This window comes from Centroberyx affinis, unplaced genomic scaffold, assembly GCF_046629955.1.
Source record: "Centroberyx affinis isolate AG114_WGS23_722 - 3 ecotype Tasmania unplaced genomic scaffold, CSIRO-AGI_Caff_v1 ptg000111l_1, whole genome shotgun sequence".
NCBI lineage: Eukaryota > Metazoa > Chordata > Actinopteri > Beryciformes > Berycidae > Centroberyx > Centroberyx affinis.
Window position 1 is genome coordinate 725,697 of NW_027278813.1, and position 9,975 is coordinate 735,671.

Consider the following 9,975-nt stretch of genomic DNA (forward strand, 5'->3'; position numbering starts at 1 on the left):
TTAAAGCACTACATCATTGTAAGCGACCATTGGTACATGGTTTTGAATGTTATATAATGGAATGGGGAAGTTATTTTCCACTTCTGTGATAAAAAATCCCTTCCTATCCTCATTACAACTTTGTAAGATTAAATTAAATTTCATACAATAATATACAATTGACAATTTGTTCTCAGAAAGAGTGGCTATGTGTAAAACGCCACTCCTTCAAATTAAGCATACAGAGCCAGTAAACAGCAATACAGCAAATCTATGTAGCAGTCTCATCATTTTGGGAAATGCCATGTAGTTCTGCACAGGCTATTCTTTACTGCATTATGTACCGTGGTGAGTACTGATGGACTCTCTTTGTTCTGTGTGTTGCTGCAGTCTGTATGTGTGTGTGTGTGTGTGTGTGTGTGTGTGTGTAGGTGTGTGTGTTTGTGTGTCTGTGTGTTTGCAAGAACATGCATGACTTTGCTGTTGTTGGAGAATTTTGTGTGCGTGCCCAGTTTGGGGCTGTGTGAAATAACTCCTATCTCTAATATATCCCTGTCGTTGTAGACTATTGGGGAGATTCTAATTACAGTGAAATCCTGGACTTGCATCTGGGCGGTATGTATTTCAAATCTGTCGCTTTCAACTAACTAACCTAATGGCTAACCCAATCTGTCCTTCTCCCCTTGACTACTTGAGCTTTGTACCCCTTACATCTACCCTGGTTGGCTGGCTGGCTGGCTGGCTGATTGGCTGGCTGGCTTTAGCCTTGCTGCAATACTTTCTGCTCCTTTGCCCCCACCTCCCCACCCCACCCGCTCTGATCTCGCCAGTTCAAACACCACTTGCATCAAATGCACATCACACACTCATGTTGTCTCATGTTGTCCTCTTAAGACCCCCTTTGATCTCTTTAAGTGATGTGGTCTTACATTTTTGGTTTGTTGATTCTGATCTGGTCTTACATGGATGCTAGGAAAGACACATTTATACAATTTGGACTTCAACATCCAGCTCAATTATCATCTCACTGTAATTAGATTTTATTGTATGAACAAAATTAACAGATGAAGGTCGAACTTTGACAGTTACTGGAAATTTACATACAGAAGAGACACATGTTGGAGCATGCACACACGCACGCATACATACAAACACACACACACACACACCCTGGAAAGTATTGTATTATAATTTCCCCTTGACTGACCCCTACTAAACCACTGGCCTGGCGCCTGATAACCAGCTTCCCCTCACAGCTGTGTGCTGCTGTAGTTTCGTCCTTTAGTCCTGGCTACAGCTCCCCTGACTCTCTCATACCTGCTCAGTTGCATAACTGCCCCAGTGTGTGTGTGTTGTGTGCTGCTGAGAAGTGGCGTTGCGACCCTTGACCCCTAGCCGTCCTGTCTAAACTGTGACTGGCCAACAGTAACAGAGTGTCCCCCCACGTCCCATAGTGGATGAGACGTCTTGTGGTGTCTGGTGTTTTCTCTGTGGTAGACTGTAGCCTTGTTTGAATATGACTGAAATGCATCCTTTCCTCCTAACTTAGCTTTGTATTAGACAACTAGGTTTGTTTATTGCAATAATTTCTGGTTCAGTGACAGTGAGGTGAGGAAAAGGTGCACTTCCACGTATTCGAGCAGGGCCTGTGCTTCTCTGTGGTTCTGTCCCGCTGGTTGTTGTTGTTGTCACTCATCAGACAGGAGATTCCGTGGAGTTTTGTCAGGGAGAGGTGCATACTAACCCAAAAGAACAGAAATATGGTGTTGTGTCAATTCTTCTTACCTCTCCCGAAAGCTGTTTACCTAACTGGTTGATCAGGCATGATGATTCAGTTGTAATCAACTCAACTCTGTTTGAGTTAAATCTCTAAGTCTGATACGGCTTCTTCCATTGCATGCGGTAAGTATGTGTGAACCCTGAAAGCAATGGTTTGGCATCTTGCTTTGAATGTCATAACTGGATGCGTTGTGTCTCGAGACTTTGAGATGAATTATGGAGGAGGAACGCTGCCTATGACTTGCAGGTGGATTTTTATCAGTGTTACTTTGTGTTACCGTGTTTGGTGGAGTGATAAGGAATGGTTGCATTTTGACTGAATACCCTTCAACAGAGGCTGTAAGGAGATGTATGCTTTATCAGCGTGGCAGTGTTCAGGCCTGCAGGGGGCGCCAAAAGCTAAAGCCAGGGAGTCTCTTTTATAGGTGCTCAGGAGCTGCTGCTGCTCTAGCAACAATACATTATCTCTGTTTATTACTTTAATAATCTTCAATAATTACCAGCATTTTTATAATTCACTGTAGCTCAGTGCTACAGATGCATTTCATAGTCATGTTTTTATGATTTGCTGAAACCATAGGCCTTAAAATCTTAATGGCACTCAGGCATGCTAGCCAAGTTTGTCTCAGAACAGATATTCCACATTGCAGTTTTCCCAACAACCTTTCACTTTTTTTTCTCTGTGATAGTCCCTTGTAGTAATTACCCAACATTTCACACTTCCCAGCTCTTTCACTTTTCAGTCTGTGCGTAACAGTGTCAGTTTCCTCTGTCATGTGATGATACATAATCCTTTCTCATGTGTTTCTATCAGAATCTGTTTACCCCAGTTATCTCCATTCAGGTTCCCCCTTCCATTTTTAGTTATTTCTATATCACTTTCTACTTATTTTCCCGTCTTAATTTTGAGGAGATGGTTTTATTATGCTACTACTCACTATCCATGATCTCATTTTCTCTGAGAATATCCATTTGGAGGTTCAGAATATTGGTACATACTCGAGGAAAAAAAAAAAAAAAAAAAATCCTAATTTGCACTTCAAAAGTAGCCACACTTCAAAAGTACCCACACTCAACAAATTTGAGCGGGGCGCTCTAAACAGAGCTCATGTAGTGTTCACCTGGAGGAGCTGAAACATCTTAAAGATGAAGTAATTATCTTCTACGGGGGAGATGCGGTTCTCCTCTAGTGATCAATAATGGCTTTTATAATGGGATTAATCCATTTGGTGGAGTCTTGTAAACAGCAGACCATGTTAGTCCCTCTCCAGACAGAGCTGATGGCGGACGGTCACGTTCCCACCTGTTTGAAGAGTACAGATACAACAGCTACAGATGAAAGATCAAACAGGAGGATTATTTTCCCTCTCCCTCCTTTTAAGATTTCTTTCCTTCCTATTTTTACTCTCCCTTTTCCCCCTCCCTCCCTCCCTCCCTCACACCACACACAGCTGATCTTTCCCATCTCCTTTCTCCAGGTGATTTGTCTTCTCCCTATCATAGTGCTCTCGCCCTTTTTTTGATTTTCTCCTCGATGTTTTCTCTTCCTCATCGCCCCTCTCTTTCCCCCCGCTCCTCCACCCTCTCTGTGTCCTCTATACTTTTTTTTCTCTCTCTCTCTCTGTCTGTAACTTCTCTACTCTCCCTCCTCCATTATTTCCACACTTCTTTCTCTCTTCTTGGCCACCATTACACCCCACCCACCCACCTACTTTGCTCCCTCACACTGTCTCCCTTTATCTTGTGGAAGTTGAGCCCTTTGTGGGGATTCCTCGCCGAAGACCTCTGTCCTTCTGCCCCTGCTGTTCCCCTGAAGGTAACGTAACCTCGCCGCCTCCGCTGACGGTTGTGGCGGGTTACCATGGCAACCGTAAGGACCTGCAGAACCCCCCTCCCTTCCCCGTCCCACCCTTCCTTCCCCCGCCGGTCACCTCCCAACCTCTCATCCTCTTCCTGTCCTCGTCCCTGTGTGTGTGATCAGGCTCAGTAGATTTCCCCAGGATGTTCCCCAAACTCAGTGAACTGTTCAGGCGTTCGTCCCGAGGAATGAACTTTAGTATATTCATTAAAAATGTTGCGAAATGCATCGTTTAGAAACAGAAAACGTGCAAATAGCATCGCTGGATGCTGTAAGACTAAGTTAACCTTGTCAACATTAGGTTCACAGAATGCACACTGTGCCAGAATATAAAATATTTTGGAGATGGTGGTCTTCTGTTTTTTTTTTTTCTTCTCTTTTATTTTTAAGTACCACAACAGCACACAGAGACTTGATCATATTCTTAATCTTGGCTGCATTGTTTGAGTCAACAATTTAATATTTCAGTTGGCTTTTTAGCTGCCTTCTACACTACTTGTGAGGATTAACATGTTTTGAGATTAGCTGTCTCTAGCCTATAGCTCAACAACACATCACAAAAGCTTCCAACCCAAATCACAGAATACATTTAGCTGTGATGTGCTGGAGTATCCTCATGTAACCCCACAAGCATAGCAACACTGAAAAAGGAAGAAGATATTTGATATTTCTCTCATTATTAGTGGGTAGCGGCAGTCAGTTAAAGGGGAAACTACTCTGCTGTAGTGTGTGTGTGTTCAATCAACAGCATGTTATCTGTTTGCTGTTCAACTAATGGAAAATGAATAGTTGTAAACTATGCACAACTCTAGTTTTTCAATTTTTTAGCAATTCTGCCCCAAAGCTTAGGATCAACGTTATAGGTGTGTGAAGTAATTATAAAATAATAACAGAAATGAGTGATGAACACCTGAGAAATTGCTAGCTTGCGGGCAAGTTTGCAGTTCAAAGAGTGAGAAACTTGCATGGTGTGAAGATTTGTTATAAATATTCTAGTCCTCGACAAAACAAGGATGAAAAATTAATGGATCATCTGGTCTGTTCCCGTATCTAAATTCTGCCTGAGCTTCTAATCTATGTAGAGAAAAATGCTTTTTTTTTATTGCTGTTGTTGTGTTCTACCTGTGGCTCTTCTCTCCTTTGTGCTTGGAGCCTTGGGCTGAGGGGTGCTGGTGGTGGAACAGATCGAAATAGAATAAGAGACAAAAAAAAAAAAAAGAACACCCGTTGCAGGATACGTTGGAAACTCAACCTTGCTTTTTTTATAATTCCTCCTCTGTCTCCACATGTTGTGTTCTTCCCCTGTGCGAGGAACTCTCTCCCCAGCTTTGCCTCTCTCTCTTGTCCCTTGTCTGTTAATTAGCGAAAGCCGGCCCCCGAGACCACAGCCATGCGATTTATGTGTGTACCATGTTTTTCCTTTTCGTTTTGCAAGAGCCTCCTCTTCCCCAGCTAAGTATGTCACGCTGCATCGAGGTTTGCCTTCCGGTGTTTCATTGAAACCGCTTGGCTCCACCTGCTGCAGTCAGATAATGAGAGAGGGAATGCGACGCCACAGCAGCGGTAGACCTTTCTAAGCATGCCATGTGGACTGGTCTCCTCTGTAGAGTCGGGACTACAGGAAAAGTCTGTGGCTGACTGATTGCGCTGATTGCGATACCTGCAGTACTGCAATGCATGACGCCAGTAGTACTGAACATGCTTCTCCCTGAGGCAGACTCAATAGAGGAGTGTGAACTTCGCTATTGGTCTCAATGATAAATCATCCCATGTACATTTGACCTTGTAATTGACTATGTAAAGAGGGGAGAATAATTCATGGATTTTTTTTTTCTCCCCTCGAACCGCTCAGCATAAATAGGATCTGACAGGATTTTATTTCTGCTGGTGGGTCAATATGTGGGCAGTGGGAGGATGAAGAATTTCCATAGGTCCTTGGGTATAGTTCTGTGTTATGTCTTGGCTGCTTATTGGCCCTTTTTGACTTGCCACCCACTCTGAAAGGGAAAAAAAAAAGATAGGAGGAGGCGATTGCTTCCAAATAGCAGCTGTGTCTGACACCAAGTCCAAACTGGGTAACACAAACTCTCAACTTTGCAACAACAGGTATTGGCTGTGTGAGAGTGAGAGTATATATATGTGTGTGTGTGTGTATGTGTGTGAGTGTGTGCGCACACGGACCAAAGTTGATACCTGTATCTCCACGCCATCTTCTGTGCGTCATCAGCAGGATGGCATGGTGTTGAGTCCATCCTGCCACCTCACCATGCCTCAGCGAGGACATCCTGGCTTGGCTTTCATTTGCACATTGCCTGCGTCGGTCCGTGTGTGAGTCAGATTCAGTGTCGCCCTCTAGCCGGCCGACCCCTCACTCCCACTCTGTCCTCCCTCCTTCCCTCCAGGCATGGGCAAGAAAGACGATCCCAAGCTAATGCAAGAGTGGTTCAAGCTGGTGCAGGAGAAAAACGCCCTGGTGCGCTACGAGTCGGAGCTCATGATATTGTAAGTACATTACTGAAATCTTGAGATCGATGCGCTTCTAGTTGTTTTGCCCGACGTGGACTAAACTTAGTTAGACAAGAAGTGGTTTCAGTCAACTGATCTGATTGGTCAAAGATTAGTTCCAACTGTGCTGATAATCTCCATAAAGCACATCTTTTATTGGTTGCTATGCCAACTCTTGGACTGATAATGTAATAAGTTCAAGTTCATTTATTTATATAGCCTTTTATCACAAGCATGTCTCAAAGGACTTTACAGAGAAGGAGCCTAACTAGATCTAACTGAATGATGTAACACAAACACAAGGAAGCAGAACAATGCACAAGCAAATTTTAATAACTTGTCAAACTGTAACAAAAAGTTAAATCTAAATGGGTCAAAAATTTAATAAAACCTGTTAATGCAATACATTTCCAGATAATGTAACAACATCACATTATTACATTATCAGGTAATTATTATGTAATAAGGGGTGTACCATTTTTAACTGATGATGTAATAATAATATTGAGCAATAATGTGGTATCTTGTAAGAATAAGAATATTACATTACTGTATTATTATGTCATCTGTTAAAATATAATGATGTAATAACAGTATCGAGTAATAACAGAATATCTTGTAAGAATAAGAACAATATTACATTATTAGTCAGCATTATTATTACGTCATCAGTTAAGAATATGTTTCACCCCTTATTGAGTAATAATTAACTGACAATGTAATAATGTGATGTTAATACATTATCTGGCAATTTATTGCATTGCATTTATTGCATCACAACAAGCATCACAACATCTGACTAATGGTGGCTTGTAGGTGTAATAATGTAATGTTATTACATTATCTGACAAATATTACATTATCAGTTGCCACAACACTGCTTGAAATCTTTTCAGAAATGCTGAAAGCTGTAATTCACCAGTGAAACAAACCTTACTGTCTGCTCTCTGCTCTCTCCTGCCTTTCTTTTTGTCCCTAAGTGCCAGAGAGCTGGAGCTGGAGGATCGTCAGAGCCGACTGCAGCAGGATCTCAGGGAGCGAATGGCTGTGGAAGGTGAGTACTGAAATCTTAATTAGCTTTCTCCCTTGTCCCCATAGCTCTAAACTGCTCTCTTGTCTCTGTGTATCATCTCTTCTCTCTCTCTGTCTTTTAAAAATGTTCCCACATGCACTCATGCTCCTTCCCCCGTCTTTCTCTTTTTTTCTTCCCCTCTTAATCCCTCACTCTCCCCTTCTCTTTTGTTTTTTTCAGACCACCTAAAGACGGAGAAGGAGCTGGCTCAGGAGAAGCAGATCCTGAACGAGATGTTGGAGGTGGTGGAGCAGCGCGACTCCCTGGTGGCCCTGCTGGAGGAGCAGAGGCTCCGGGAGAAGGAGGAGGACAAGGACCTGGAGGCCGTCATGCTTTCCAAGGGCTTCAACCTCAACTGGGCCTGAGGGTTTGGCGAACCAAGTCCCGGGGGGAAAAGCGGAATATGGTCATCCAGGGTCCGTGATCAGAGCGGTCTATGTTTTCCTCTGTGATGAAGACGGACACGGGCCTCTTCGGTCCTACTGTCACACCTGCAGCAGTGAATGTGTAGAGTTCCCCCCCACCCCACCCCCCCACACACACTATGGCTGTCACTGACATTGCAGTTGAAGCGGTCTGTAACGTTTACATATCCCAGTTATCACCTCGCCTCACTGTCTCTCTACGGGCGGGAAAGTCGGGTACAGTCGCAACTTGATCATCGCAAGGCTTGAAGCGGATCCTCTTGAACAAGGGGGGGAACCTCGGGAGAATGTTTTGTAAGACTTTGAGTTATTTCGATCTCGATCATCTAAAGGGAAGAATGCGGTTAGGTCCTGCTGATGTAAAGGAATTGTAAAGATTCGTGTTTTTGTGTATAGCTGTGTAGAGCGTCACGTTTTCAGTGGTTGAGGGTGGGGGGTTTTTTCGGAAAGGACTGCTACAGAGGTGTGTTTGAATACCGGAGGGATGAGGCGGTCTCACACTCTCCGGGTCTCCTGTTCAGCAGTGACTTCTGACTGTGGGAGGGACTTCCTCTGCTGAAGCTGCCTTTCTGTCCAATCACAAACTGGCTTGGTCACAAGGACGCCATGAAAAACTCATTTTACTTTTTTTCCCCTCTCACAGAGTGTTTTTTGAGTCAACACTAAGAATCCGTTGAATCTGGCCACGTGTTTTTTTTTTTCTCTTTTTTTATGTATTTATTAGCTTTGTTTGCTTTTAACAGATAAACAATTTTTGATTTTCGTTTCATATCCTCTGCATTCACAGGAGAGTGCCCAGAATCTCATTAACTTGCACTTATGTCTATTCCTATTGAATACTCCATCACCATTGCATGTCAGGAATGAAGACTGCAGGCTCATAAAAATGAAAAAAAAAAAGTGCATCTACATTGTGTTACATTGTCTTTTGACTCTGAAAAACACTAGTGAGCACAGCTAAGGCTTAGAATACCTAATAATATATATATGGACACTTCAGCATCTCACTTGACACTTGCATTGGTCTGACTGTGAGCGAGTGCGTAATGATGGGGCCTCTCCGTTAGATGCCATCCACTGTATATCATACCGACCGTTATGTTTACAATCACTTGTCCATTTTCTATATTGGATGTGTAAAGTTTCAATATTCCTAGTATAGTTAACGGTGGCAAGAAAAACCAACTGTTGAAGTGATTCATCTGGGAAGGAATTGTCTTTTCAGGTTCAGATACGTTTCCTACTGTGTAATGGTGTTAACATTGTGATGTCATCATTTACAAAGCCGATTTCTTTCCGTTGTCGATGGGAGAAATCGGTGTAGCACACATCGCTCATTTAGTGCCACAGGACTGTCTCCGCTGGTGGATATGCTGCAATATTAAAGGAATAAACCACAAGAGCTTACACACTACACAAGAACTTACATCAGTATATGGCAGTGTTAATACTTTGCCCTTGAACAAGATGCCTTTTTCATTTCATTGTCGATACTTTACAGTTTTTCAGATTTTATTTTTTTCTCTGAGTTTACTTGTTTTTGAGGTATTCACGTTTGTGTTTCCCACTGGAAGTCAGCGTTTTTGTTTGTCTTTTTTTTTTTTTTAATCAAATACTTTTATACAACAGGTCTTCAAACAAACAGCAGATTTTAAATGTAGAGCTGAAGAGATGCAAGATGCGCTATGAACAACTTGCATTCGATCTGTAACAACAGGAACGTTTGTCGTTTATCTGTTGGGCATTTGAATCTAATAATAGCCTTTTTGACAAACAGTAAAAATCCAGGTGGTCTCTGTTTTACAGCACAGAAACATTAGAGCAAGAGGCTTTATTTATGACTTGGTATGAGCTGTGAATAAAAAGTTACACGATTTCAAGGCTTTGTTGTTTTAGATGGTGTGTGATAAGTTTGACATGATTGTATTGATATTTATTAACATGTGTGCAAAACTGTATTATATGTAAAGAAAATGAACCCTAATTTTTAAAGTGTTCTGTTGACATATGACCTGTAATGTAAATGCTTCATGTAGCTAAAATGCATAGGGGTGTTGGATGTATGCTGAAATGGCAATAAAACAATGCAGTTGTTCTTTTAACTCATCTCCCTATCTTTCTTTGTCCATACAATGTTTTTGAGGGAACTGGCTGTAGGCACGAAGGTCAAGAAAATGCATTTTTTCCGCCCAGCTGCTATCAGCTGATAAAACTAAAGAATGTCGAAATAACCATCTGTCATCTAACCAGCCAATATGTGCAAACCTCCGATCCAAATTTCAAAATAAAAGCCTTTCTGCTGAATATACTTGATTATAGCCTACTTGTTTTTGTGTACAACGCACCCAGTAACAAAA

General features: G+C 42.2%; 1 protein-coding gene across 1 annotated transcript in view; it reads left to right on the forward strand.

Moving 5' to 3' along the window:
- mical3a (microtubule associated monooxygenase, calponin and LIM domain containing 3a) overlaps positions 1-9,903 on the forward strand; it is a 60,887-nt gene extending 50,984 nt beyond the window's left edge. Inside the window, exons 44-47 of the mRNA XM_071526257.1 lie at positions 544-594; positions 6,019-6,118; positions 7,102-7,175; positions 7,374-9,903. Of these exons, the coding sequence (XP_071382358.1) occupies positions 544-594; positions 6,019-6,118; positions 7,102-7,175; positions 7,374-7,558 (410 nt within the window). The 3' untranslated portion in view covers positions 7,559-9,903. The remainder of the gene's footprint in view (positions 1-543; positions 595-6,018; positions 6,119-7,101; positions 7,176-7,373) is intronic.
- The last annotated feature ends 72 nt before the right edge of the window (positions 9,904-9,975 follow it).